Raw genomic sequence first — 13,359 nt, 5'->3', positions numbered from 1 at the left:
CATCGTATGAGCAATAAATTATATGTACACAAGTGCCCATGGGGTAATAACTAGACGGAGAGAGACTGGGAGGTGAAAGCTTTTGTTTTGCACAGGAAATAAAAAACAGGCACAAGAAATATGATGTTTTCAATGCTCAAAAGTCAAGAGAGGAAGCATACAAAAAAGAAATAAGAGAAGCAAAGGAATTCGACTTGGAAATGGAATGAGAATTGGACTTCATCCTTATTTGGGTTTGGGGATTGGGATTGGGATTGGTAGTAGCAGTAACAGCCTCAATTCTCTTCTCTTCTCTTTTGGTTCTTCTTACCAGCTATAACAAAAGCATTTTCATTTCATTTCATTTGGCAAAAATGTTTATACAAAACCAATTTTACAATTTTCGATTCAATTTCTGTTACTGACATTTCACTTAAACGAAAACCTTAAAGGCGCAATTCATTTTCCTGCCTCCCGACCCTTTGACTTTGTTGTGAATGTTGCAAAAAAATTCGAAGCGAGTGGCAGATTCGCTTTGCTCTTGGCAATCAACGTTAAGCGTTGAACGTTAAAGGTCAAATGATGTCCAGCACTTGTAATTACACTCACAACATAATAGCGCTTCTATGTGTGTTGTTTTCCCCCATTTCCCCCCATTTTCACGCGCACTTGGAAACGCATAAAATGGCCAAGTGATAAACTAATAAGCGGCAACATATTTGCGGCACATGTTGCACGCATTGAGGATGCAAGCTCAAACCTCAAAAAGTTAAAAATTCATTTATGGCGCGCCATAAAATCGAATAAAAACAATTGGCACATCAAAAAATCACAGCGCAACCGAGAGACACAGCGAGATCTTCATTCCTTTCGGAAATGGAGGAGGGTTGGCCACGTAGTCAATGCGTGTCGAAATAGGCCAGAAAGCAGCGTTGGCCATATGTTGCACCAAAGTGGGGGAAGTTTTTGGGTGCCGAAAGAAACGGCTGAAGTAAATAAAATGCCACGACGAAGGGCGTTTGTTGGGCTTCGGGCTTCGGCGTATTGAGCTTGGCGACAGCTGGTTGGCCACTTAGGCCGCATTTGTAAGCGTTGATGGAATTGCTTATGAATTATACAAGAATATTAAAACGTGCCCAACCAAAAACACACACACCAAGAGGAAGAGAGAAAGAGACAGAGAGAGACAGAAAGCGATTGCTACGTGGAAGTGCCTCACTTTTAGTATTTTTTGCTTTTCTTCTATTTGATTTCATCTTTGAGCGCGTCGGAATATTTCAATTGGCAGCACAAAGTTTGCTGTAAATACTTTATTGGAAAAGTATGTGGCAAATGGTTATTGAGGGTAGCGCACAAACAAATTGGGCGCTAAGTTGCCCGTTATTGGTTTTTATGTGTGCCGTCTGCTCCATCTGGAGATGGAGATGGAAATGGAGATGGAGATGGAAGTTAGTGGCCCAAAATGTTGAGCATAATTTGATTTTCGTTATTTGTCCAAGTGCTGACCTTGTTCATGTTTTATAGCGTAATGATGATGGCATAATTGAGGCTGTTGAACAAATTGTGCCTGCGGTTGAAAAAACATTCATTTTATGTTCGGTATATATAGTAAAAAGTATATATTTTGTACATCATTATATTTATGGGCATAGATATATTACAGGCAGCGATCATTTCTTACACACTTAACATTTCAATTTAGGCACAAGCTAGTATACACACATATTTTTAAATTAGTTTAATTATGTATATCATTCATCATTCAGTCTAACTTTAACACGCACACAAACATACAAATACAATCAGCTTCACACGTTTTTAAAAATTGTAACAGCCAACAGCAATTTCAACATTTAACGAAAATCCCACGCGCTTGCTGGTTTGCGTCTACGCTAGGTCATTTTGTTAAAAAAAAGCCCAACTCAACGCAGTCAGCGCGGGAACTTTTCAACTTTAGCGCGGACAGCAACCCAAGTCGATCGAGTTGCGTTAGTTCGTTGAAAATGCGCTAGAGGCAAGGTAATCTCAGTGGTAGCGCGAAAACTGCGAGATGCTGTCCTCGTTAGGTGGCGCCACCAGCAAAATGGGCTGCAGATTCAAGCCAGTTATGTGAGGATTCGACTTGCGTGAACCAGCCAAGCTGATGGCATCCGTTAGATACGCATTATTGATTTCACCTGCAATTAAAAATTAATTAATTTAGCCTTCTTAATATGTTAGTTAATGCTGAAAACACACCTTTGTAGAGCGAGTTTTGATAAATGGGATCAGGCTGAAGTCGCACGTGACGCGTGGCCAAAATGAAGGCCAACGTGGCTAAGACAACGCCATCGATGCAGCCAATAATGGCCAATGGATATGCCCAACGAATGCCACAAAGTCCCAGCTCAAATCGATTCGCTTCTGGTCCGCAAATCTTGCGGAAGTCATCAGAGTTCCAGCCAAAAGGAAATGCGGCACATGCCACGATCATGCAAAGAGCTAAAGAGGAGAAAGGGGAACAACATAGGTTAGATTAAAAGCAGTTACGTGACAAATGCTGATCGAAGTACAAGAATTCGAAATGGCATTTAGCCATGGCGATTGTGATTAACAACAAAACGTGCTCAAAGTCAAGTCAAAGTGAATATCACGTATACGCAGAGACTTCCGTCAAAAAGTGGAAAATGAATGCGTTTACCAAAGACTATAGAATAGATTATTCCATTATTCCATTATCTTTGACTATATGTTTTACCTGATATGATCTGCATCCAGCCGCAAATATGAAAGACGCGCGTTGACTTCATAAACAGCAAACAGACCAAAAAGAATATGGTGAGCAAGGCCAAACCAACGGCTCCAATCATGAAGAAAGTGGCCAACTAAAAGAGAATAGAACATACATGATTTATAGAGATTGAAGTTATTACTTATAGAGATTAAAGTTATTAAAACTCACCTGGAATGAAAATGTTGGCACTGCCAAAATGTTCTCCCATCGTCGTCGGCAATTGTCAAAGATCTCATCGCGTTGACATTGCTGCCAAAGACCCAAACGTCCTGCACTGTCGCTATCCGGATCTCCAATCCACTCTGAAAGGAGGAAAACAACAAAAACATATATAAAAAACTCAAACCAAAACCGTTTTAAGCTGAGACTAACCTGGTGTCACAAATGCCACAATTCCAATGATCGCATAGCAAATTGTGAAGATCGCCCAAAGAACGCCGATTGCTTTTGAGTTTCGAATGTATTTCGAAGCGTATAAATGTGTCGTATCGACGTACTCGATTTTAGTGCCCATTACGATTGGTTTTATGTGCCTTTTGTCTTCTTTATTGTCTGCTATTTGGATGAAGAAGAAAAAAACGTAAACGTCAAGCATTAATTTAAGTAAAAAGTTAATAATGATGACGGCTGTTATAATAGCAAATATGTTAAGAGTATTTCATTTTTGTCAGCCATTTTTTTCAGTTTGTAATCGTATTAATATTTGACAGTCTTCAGTTTGCAGTTTGCTGACCTCGTTTGTTATTTTAGCCAATGTTACAAATGTTTGCACTGTTCAAACTTGAATTGTATTATTATATAAGTAACTAAATGATTATTATATATAATATGTAATTAGAAATGAAAGGAAATGCCATAAAAAATATGTAATTTAAAATTAAAAGAAATTATTATAAAATATGAGGCTAGAAATGAAAGGAAAAGCCATAAAATAGCTAACAAGAAATTAAAAAAATATATCATAAAATATGTAATTTAAAATGAAAAGAAAGTATTATAAAATATAAGATTAAAAATCAAAGAAAATGTTATAACAAACTAATATTAAATAAAAACACTTCAGAAATCCAAAAAATTATATCAAATTTTAAAATTTCAAAATAATAAATATATTTTAAAATTCAATTAATGTTGTCAGTCATTTTCTGTTTGTAATCGTATTAATAATTGTCCAGCCTTCAGTTCTCAGTTTGCTGACCTCGTTTGTTATTTTATCATCATTTAACAAATTATAATTGGAAGTACAAATTTGAGCATGACTCGAGTTATATATTTCATAAGAAATTAAAAAGAAACTTTCGTAAAATATTTAAAAAGACTGATTCAAGAAAATATCTTAAAATATGAAAAATAATTTAAAAATAAAATAAAATATAACATATAAACTTAAATAAAATTCGTCATAAAATTGTAATTGGATATTAAATGAAGATGTCATAAATTTATAAATTAAATTTAAAAGATAATGCCAATTTATAATTAAATTAAAAATTAACGTCAAATAATTTGTTTTTTTTTTTTTATGTTAAAAGAAAATTTCAAAAAAATAAGGAAAGTGTAGTCGTGTGTGTACAGAAGTGTGCTCGACTGTGAGATACCCTCTACCAATTTTTAATAAAACCAAAACAGTGCGGAAACTTTTTCAAAATATAATATATCAAATTAATATACCACAAAAATTCTAAAAATATACCAAATGGTATATGTGGTATATTGATATAGTAAATTTAAAATATACCATAGAGTGCAAAATATACCAGATTGTCAGCCAAAGAAATTAAAATCCCTAGTAAGTAGGTTTTTTTCCATACAAAACAACTTTACAAATTATTTTTACAATTTGTATCTGAGGCAACCAAATTTTCAGGAATCATAAAGACTATTCAAAATGCAAAGGAAGTCATAAATAAATGAAAATTATAATATGCAATTATAAATGAAAAGAAAATGTCTTAGGGTATTAAAGTTCAATATTAAATCAATTCGCTTTGCATCAACTTTCAATAAATAAACTCCACTTAGAGAATGTCTTTTTGCAAATGAGCTTTCGACTTTTCCTTTTTGTTTTTTGCTGTTTGTTTTCAAACCTAATTTTCATATAATTAAATATTTGAATTCGTTTTCCCCTTCACTTTTATTGAAAACTCGCATGTGTTTAGCATTGGCTTTTAGTTAAATGTTAAATGCTTACAGCATTGACTAACTTATGTAAATGGAATAGATAATTGTTAACAACCTTTCTCGCATATTGCTTAATTTTCACCGCTAATTCTATGCTATGCTTTGCTTCCAACTGAAATGATAATGATAAACGAGACAACAATAAAATATGAGAGCAAAAGCCAAAAGACGTTATGCAAAAACAACAAAATATAATTTCACAAACCAAAGAGAGAGAGAGAGAGAGAGCGCGAGAGAAAGAGACTCCAAACAGACAGTCGACAAATCTTAAGACTGTCTAATTTTAACTGTGATTCATGGCAAAAATAAAAAACAAAAAAAAAACTGGCAAAACCAACTGAGCAAGTGAGGCTTAGCTTTAGCTTTACCTATCAATAAACATGTTTTTCATATTTTGAAAGTGTGGTAAATTTCAGTTCAATTTCGAATTCATTGTATTTGCAGATGGGCATCCAAAAAACCAAAAAAAAAGACTCGAAATGAAAACTGACAACGTGAAACGTGAAAACAAAAGGTTGACTTGGAAATGCAAGTGTATTTTCTTGTATTTTTGGGGGCATTGTTTTGTCTTTGGTTGCTCCCACAGCTAACATTGCGTATGCGTAATTGAGTAATTCATTAAATCGAGATTTTTTTTTGCTTTTTTGGGCGGAAGCAAAACAAAAGGTAAAAGCGTAACTGGCTGCATTTTTGGCTTAACTGTGAGAAGTCCGACAATTATAATCGAGTCAGAAGTGGGTTGATTTAACTAAAGCAAATGACACTCAATTAAATCCAAAGAAAACGCTCAAAAGCCAAGCCAAGTCCAAGGCAATTATCATCTGATTGCTAATGAGTAAGAGACCGATGAACGAACAAACATAGACACAAAACATTAATATTCACATACCCCACATTGAAAGTTAAAGCACGTGAGCAACAAAAGACTCCTTCGATCAATAACAATGGAAAAACTTCGAGTACAAATATCTGTCTGTGAGTCACGTAGAGCACGAAAAACGGGTCTGCAAAGTCTGCTGTCCATCAATTGCGATACATTGTGAGAGAGACTCTTGAGAGTCTCGACTCTCGACGCAGACAAGCCGCAGACAAATAATAATTTCCTGCAAACTGCGAATGATTGCCATATAATTTAAATGAAAACCGAACGTGAATATGAGCAGAGGGAAATATGTTCTGTGTGTTGTAATTGCATATTGCAATTTAAAGCAGCCAATTAACTGGTTTCTGTCTCGACTAATCAAGGTCCACTTACACTGAACGAAAGAATTCCTTCCGTCGGGGTACAAAATGGTGGTTTTAAACGGAACTACGAAATGTGGTTCAAAAACTAAACTGAGAATTTTTTTTGGTTAGTGGTTCAGATGATTAATTAACTACATACTTTATACATATGTATGTATATAGGTGTTTATGTGTATGTACTCGTATATGTAATAAATAAAATTCATTGTCTTGATTAACTGATTTATGAAGGCATAGCTCAAACTATTAGACCAATAAGATCAATATTCAAATTGAAATTGTATTAAAACTTGAGGTCAAAGCAACAAGAAAAACTTCATGAAATGGTAAGCGAATATTAAAGTATAAACGGAACGGAACTATGCAATATATAGTATTCAATATAATTCATATTATTATATTATTCTATAATCATATAGAATACTATGTATTTCCTAGGTAGGAAACTCTTTGTTTTGGGTGCCTTAACTTAAGAGTTCAGTGGTATCCAACTGTAGGTCAAAGCACCAAAAAGAAACAGCTTAAATAATATATTAAGTTCCATTTGGAAGCGATGAAATATTTACTATTGTAAATTATTTGTATACTATTAAATCAGTACAATTCTTAGATATGAATGAATGAGTTATGAGGGCCTAATTCAAAAAGTGAAGACTACCAATATCACAAAACAAACTTCTTCTAACTACAATTTTATTAATCTTATCAAAACCAACTGAAATAATATATTTACTTTAATGTTTGTCTCTGATATGTTATAGATTATAACCTTTATATTTACTGTCTGAATTATGATGATCTAATCCAAAGACTAAAGATTAAAAGATAGCAATATCATAAGAGGAATATTCGAGCTAACATTTGATCTAACTCAGAAAAGCTAGCTGAAGTAGTATATTAACAATAATGTTTATCTCTACTATGTTACAGAGATTATAATCTTTATATTTACTAACTAAATTATGAAATAGTATATTAACTATTATGTTTATATGTCTTATATGTTGACTGAATTATGAAGAAGAATTATTCAAAATGTATTAAACTCGAGGTTAATCATCAGTTGGAAACTGCAAGCAAAGCTAACTGAAATCGTATATAGATTTTAAAATTTTATATCACCTCGATTTCACACATATATTTAACACTTTTACGCTCAGTGGCTCAGAGAGGCGAACGCGAGTGTTATTTGTATTTATTTGTACTTGACTGCATTCTTCGGGCACTCGCATCGATCATCGGGCGAGAGAAAGAAAAGAAAGTGACCAGCGAGGTGAGTACTGTAACTGGTATTGAAGTGAGTACAGCGATTGCTGTTGCTGTTGCTGTTGCTATTGCTGTGATCTCGAGATGAAGAGATGGGTGAGCTGCTGAGATGGAGCGATGGAGAGATGCGATGTTGTATCTACATCCGTTGTTGACGTTGCTGATGTGTTGTGTTGTGTTGTGTTGATGTGGTAAAGTGTTGTTATACAAAGTTTCTCTCAGACACAAAACAGAAATCAGCATTGATTTAGCATCAATAATAACATCGACGGCCTCACAATTCCAATTCCAATGCTGTCTCGCTGAAGTTGCAATCGTAAGCGAGTTTTTTCAAGCTGGCAAAAAATGCTGAAAATGCCATTTTTGAGCAGCGAAATGTAGAAACTTAACTACATATATGTATGTTATATTTGTACATAAGTTGGTTAGTTGCATATGGCATAAAATAAGGTCAGTTGGGTAATGATTGTTACCTTAAACGTGGCCAAAATGGATTGCAACATTTGACAGACATTTTGCCAAAGAACTGTAAAAAAAACTGCAACTGCAATTTTTGCTGCTGTTTTTTGCTGGCGGCTTTCTTTCTTTTCAAGCCACCAACTAACTAACTTTGGTCAGCATTTTGTGTTTGTTGGCCCAATGGACTTTCTACTTTAAACATAAATTTCACATTAGGCATAACATGCTGCAGCAGACGCAGAGAGAGAGACGGAGAGAGGGAGGAAGAGAGAGAGGGAGAAAGACACTGTCTGCTGTCGGCTTTCAACTGCCAGCTTTTTTTTGATGGCCAGCTATTCATTTTCACATTAAAGATTTTTCAGCTTTTCAGCTTTTCTCAGCTAATATCGTTTAAGCACGGTATAGTTGCCGCTTTATAGCTGCTTAATGTGTGTGTTTTGTGCCCAGTTCCGCATTGTTCCGATCTTTAGTTGTTGGCTTGTTATAGTTTGTTTTCCATTGCATGCTCTTTTTTTATTAAACTTTTTTTGGAGTGACCAACAAAGCGGAACCTTAAACAACAACAAGAAGTAACTTGTAAGGCGGCTTGATTAACACATTCAACATACTCGTAGTTACTACATGGCTCTTGTTTTTGTTTTTTTGTTGTGCCACCAACAAACTTGTTCCAACAGACTGCCCTCTGACAGCAAAATCAAAAAACAAGCTTGTTTCAGAATTATGCGGAAATGTCTTTAAACTGATCCCACCTTTTGGCCAGGGCAAATATGAAAGACATATAGAATTCGTTGTTGTTCCCTTTGTGTTCTCTTTGGTTTCGGTTTAAATTTCTCGCCATTCGATCAGAGTTTTTGCATATTTTTTATTTTGTTGGCAGACGATTTCTTTTTTTAGCAACGACAACGGAACCCGCAACCCGCAAATATTGCGGTCAGTTATTCAACAATCAGCATATGGACAGCATTTAGGTCTGGGCTTCTTTATAGAAAGATATGTGGGAAGTCTGGTTTAAGTCACTATATAAAAAAATAGAGACTGCGACTGCCACTGTGACTGCCACTGTGACTGTGACTCTGCTTTTTATTAGATCACGACTCTTAATGTTGTTGTTGGCAAACACTCGCGCGCACATTCCAAAAGCACAAGTCGAAGTCGAAGCCGAAGCTAGCTGGCAAATAGCAAAGACGAAAACATCACCAACAACAACAACAACAGCAATGTGGGCCCCACACATACACACACACATATATACCTAATAGTAAACACACACCAAGATTCTTCTGCAAATTTTTTGTACCTTTTGCCAGGAGCGAAATGCGCATGAAAAGGGTGTTGGGCGCCAGCTCAGCAAAGCTGCGTTTAAAATATGAATATTCATTGAGAGGTTGAATATATTGATTAATATTGAATTAGTAAACTTAATTAAGCTTTGTTTTATCTTGCTATGTTTTAAGTATATTAATTTGCTTTGCTTTTCTAACACTTCGTTCTGCCTTTCACTCAGTTGTCTGTCTCTATTTAGCACTGTTTGCATTTGCATTTGCTTTTCACTTATGCAATTTCAGACGCCCCATTTCGGCCATTTGCTCGTCGCATTCATTTAGGGCGCCTCGGGTGAGAAGCGGCTCTGCGCAGTCGCAGACGTTCGTTTCAAACAACAAAAACAACAACTACAACAAAAACTGTGCCTCTTTTCTGGTTTTTCACGTTACTGTTGTTGTTGCTTGTGTGCTTGCAGTTGCTTTTGTTGTTGTTGTTGTTCTTGCTGCAGTTGTTGTTGCAGTTTTTGAAACGCACGTCTTCAGAGGGAACATGGTCACTAAATGGCATTCTAGTTGTAGCTGTGTATGTGACTAACTGTGTGTGTGCATGAATGCATGTGTGTGTGTGTGTGCGTAAGTCCGTAAGCGTGTTTTTGTGGTTGTGAATGTTGCTTGCAATATTGTTGCAGTTGTTTTGTTGTTGCTTTCCACGTTTCGTTTGTTGCATGAACTTTGTTGCTGTTGTTATTTTTTTTTAATTTTTCGTTTCGCTGTTTGTTTAATGTCAAAACCCGCAAAACTGGGCGAAGTCAGAGTCGAAGTCGAAGTCGATTGTCGTCGCCTTTACGAGTCCACGTATTGTCCAATACATTAACTGGCATTTACTTTGTGTTTTTTCTTTTGTATTTTTTGCAGTTAACTTAAGCAACTTTTTGTGTGGCTTACAATTCTATTTTGACGTTGATCGTTGAGAACCGGTTGAATATTTCTTTATTTCTTGTGTTTAATATTATTCAATTTTGTTGTTACTGTTTTGTGTTGTGCGTTGTGCATAAGTAGTTTAAAACCGCGAATACCATTAACAAAAATTCAACTGAATCCGCACAAAAGTAAAACGCGAACGTGATCCGCTGTCAACCGTCGCGTTTGGCGCTGAAAACCGAACTGCGGCTCTCGTGTCTTAAGATCCGCTTGGCATTGGGAGACAACCATCTTTGAGCCTCGCTCGCTCTCGCTCTCTCACGGCTCTCGCGAAACACCTTCACATACCTGTCAAGTGCGGGGCAGAAAGAGATAGAAGCTAAGAGAGTGGAAGGTGAAGTGGAGAGTGGCAAAATGGAGAAAAAGATATTTGGAGAGAGCAGAATCGTGACAGTTGGCTGAGCCGATGATAAGTGCAACGCAAATTGTTGAAATTTCTTTTCAATTATGTTGCTGTTGCCTTGTGATAAATGCACGTAAATGCACAGAATGCACTTGGAGTCTTTTTCTTTGAATAATCAAAGAAATTTCACATATTAACTCCCTCTCTCACTCTCTCTGCAAAGGTCTTTTGTGTTTGTTTAACGATTTCCGTTCGTTTCGCTTACCTGCAGGATAACAATAAGTAGCTTGGCATTTCCTTTCATCGCTGCTCAAATTCCTAAGTAAATATTAAAAACAAGAGATGAAAGCAAAGAAATATATTTATCACATTTTCACTATGTATAAGAAACTAAATTATATTATATTTTATAATTCTTTATATTACTTTATTTCCCAATTCAAATCTAAAACAAAAAATAAAATTTGGGCTTTATTTAAAGAATAAAGCAAATAGAATTGATGACTATTTATTATTGTATTTATTTAACAAATTTTAATATAACTAAAATTTTTGAATGCAACACCTCAATAACATTTAATTTTAATTTAATAAAACTCTATAAAACCCAAATTAAGCATGGCAGAACGTACACGAACAATTTGAATTGCCCGCCAACGGCAAGTTATCGATAACACAACTCAAATTAATCGCACTGACAGCAACCACCTGATAAACAGCTGTGGGTTATCAGCTAGGGTTATCAGCTGTTCTTGCTCAACTTAATAGTTTTAGTTCCCAAAAATACATCACAACTCACGTAGTTGCTGCACAAAATCTCTAAATTATTTTTAAATTTAAACATTAACAAAAAACATTGATAGTAAATATGGCCGAAGTGAGCAGCGCAGATAAATTGGATTATGTGAAGTCGAAAATTGGCGAATATGCTGATTTCCCTAAAAAAGGAATTGTCTTTCGGTAAGCAAATCCAACGGCAGCTAATTGCTATGCTGATGAACACATGTACTATTTGATTAATGATATATGGTGTTAATATTGTTGAGCTTATCGATTGAATTACATGTGTTCCTGTTCTTATCTGTCTCCCCATCAGTGATATATTTGGGGCACTCACGGATGGCAAGGCTTGTGTTTATCTACGTGATTTGCTGGTGCGCCACATTCGTGATAAATACCCCGATGTGGAGCTTATTGTAGGCCTCGATTCGCGTGGGTTTCTCTTCAATCTGCTGCTGGCCACCGAACTCGGAGTGGGATGTGCCCCCATTCGCAAGAAGGGAAAACTAGCCGGTGAGGTCATCTCCGTCGAGTATCAACTGGAGTACGGCTCTGTAAGTGTTTCCTAATTGAATGTAAATATCTTGAACTAAATAACATTTGTTGTAGGACGTGTTTGAGTTGCAGCGTGCTGCCATTAAGCCTGGACAGAAGGTTGTTATTGTGGATGATCTCCTTGCTACTGGAGGATCTCTGTTGGCTGCCACAGCTCTGGTGCGTAAAGTTGGAGGCGTTGTTCTGGAAAGTTTGGTTGTTATAGAGCTGGTTGGACTGGAAGGCCGCAAGAAGCTAGACTCTAATGTACATTCCTTGATACAGTACTAACAAACTAACAAAAGGAAAGGAAACGAAGATCAAAAGACACATCTTTTGCATTTGCATTTAGACATCAAATTTGTACCTCAATCGAACAAAATTTAAAATTTTGTAATACTGTAATAATGGAAATTCTTATAAGCATATTTTAACAGGTTGTCCAAACAAAAGAATAGTGCAAATAAAAGAATTTATATTTTTATACAGAATTAAAAGCGCAACAAGAGGATTTATGTATAAAAATTTGTGTAGTACTCGAAATAATATATTACCAACTTAATTAGAAAGCTCTTGCGAAACCAATTTAATAGTACAATTATATAATTATTCATATGTTTTACTATTTGAATAGAAAATTAACAACTGGAACTACTTTACAAACCAATTTCATGGTACAATTGTATAATTATTGTTTTGTATTTGTGTATTATTTTCTCTTACTCTATTTCACTCATTTAAATCGTAAACAATTATTTTGCAAATACTTTTCAATGGAATAATTTGCTATTAATGAGTTAAAAGAAAAAAACATTATTTATTATTATTCATTTGTGCTTTATTGTTCTTACAATTCTACACATTCATTTCAATTTATTATAATTGTTTATAAAGTTTATACCAACAAATCTTTTATATTCTGTTCTTTATTTTGTTTACCTATAGTTTCAATAAACTGTTTGAGTAGAAAAGGTCAAATTAAAATCCAAAACATCCATATGAGAAATATAAATATTTGCTCATAAATAAAGTGCTCTAAAATGAGAATGAAAAAGTTGTTCTAAGTTGAGCAATAGCTTTTCCACTGAAAAATATGTGATTGTTTATGTGTTTAATTTTGTTTGTTTACAACATTGTCTACAGCTTCGAATTAAATTTTAGGGTAGAAAGTCTAAAATAAGAGACTTACAATAACTACAAAGAAAATACTTTTTTTAAACTTTATTTAACTTTTATATATTCATCTATTTTATTAAGCTTAAATGTAAGCTATCAAATCTTAATGATATAATTTCATAATATTTCTTAAGCATTGTTATGTGATCAGTCATTTGAACTCATTCGTTTCAAATTCATTTTTTATGAAATACATTAGGCGCAACTTTATGTGCTCCCCATGGTAACCCAATGTGCTCCAAAAACAACCCTAAACCACAAACATTGTACTCGCGCTCTCTCTCGCCGTCTTTCTCTCTCTCTGCGACCATTTGGATACATATGTGTCGCTCTGTGCTCATCGCAATTTGCTGTTGTTTTGTTGCCGGCCTTGTCTTTTG

The 13,359-nt window shown here is 35.0% G+C and overlaps 2 protein-coding genes across 2 annotated transcripts; one reads left to right on the top strand and one right to left on the bottom strand.

The window, feature by feature from the left end:
* Positions 1–1,564: 1,564 nt before the first annotated feature.
* LOC132791588 (LHFPL tetraspan subfamily member 3 protein) lies at positions 1,565–10,339 on the bottom strand. The gene is made up of 6 exons (XM_060800572.1): positions 10,111–10,339; positions 3,125–3,307; positions 2,921–3,054; positions 2,717–2,843; positions 2,218–2,460; positions 1,565–2,156 (listed from the first exon to the last, which is right to left on the bottom strand). The coding sequence occupies exons 2-6, from the start codon at positions 3,264–3,266 to the stop codon at positions 2,005–2,007; spliced, it is 798 nt and encodes a 265-aa protein (XP_060656555.1). The 5' UTR covers positions 3,267–3,307; positions 10,111–10,339; the 3' UTR covers positions 1,565–2,004.
* Positions 10,340–11,246: 907 nt separating this feature from the next.
* Positions 11,247–12,432, top strand: LOC132789630 (adenine phosphoribosyltransferase). Its single transcript, XM_060797772.1, has 3 exons — positions 11,247–11,449; positions 11,586–11,823; positions 11,879–12,432. Exons 1-3 carry the CDS (start codon positions 11,358–11,360, stop codon positions 12,092–12,094), a joined length of 546 nt encoding a protein of 181 aa, XP_060653755.1. The 5' UTR covers positions 11,247–11,357; the 3' UTR covers positions 12,095–12,432.
* The last annotated feature ends 927 nt before the right edge of the window (positions 12,433–13,359 follow it).

This window comes from Drosophila nasuta, chromosome 3, assembly GCF_023558535.2.
Source record: "Drosophila nasuta strain 15112-1781.00 chromosome 3, ASM2355853v1, whole genome shotgun sequence".
NCBI classification, from domain to species: domain Eukaryota; kingdom Metazoa; phylum Arthropoda; class Insecta; order Diptera; family Drosophilidae; genus Drosophila; species Drosophila nasuta.
The sequence above is the reverse complement of the archived record's forward strand: the minus strand, read 5'-3'. Positions and strand labels throughout refer to the sequence as shown.

Bases quoted from the DNA above. Each gene is read 5' to 3' on its own strand.
- LOC132791588 (XM_060800572.1), bottom strand. From the start codon at position 3,266: ATGGGCACTAAAATCGAGTACGTCGATACGACACATTTATACGCTTCG. The intron at 2,844-2,920 runs GTGAGTTTTAAT...ATTCTCTTTTAG, and splicing joins TGCCAACATTTTCATTCCAG to TTGGCCACTTTCTTCATGAT. The intron at 2,157-2,217 runs GTGTGTTTTCAG...TTTTAATTGCAG, and splicing joins TCAAAACTCGCTCTACAAAG to GTGAAATCAATAATGCGTAT.
- LOC132789630 (XM_060797772.1), top strand. From the start codon at position 11,358: ATGGCCGAAGTGAGCAGCGCAGATAAATTGGATTATGTGAAGTCGAAA. The intron at 11,450-11,585 runs GTAAGCAAATCC...TCTCCCCATCAG, and splicing joins AAAAAAGGAATTGTCTTTCG to TGATATATTTGGGGCACTCA. The intron at 11,824-11,878 runs GTAAGTGTTTCC...CATTTGTTGTAG, and splicing joins ATCAACTGGAGTACGGCTCT to GACGTGTTTGAGTTGCAGCG.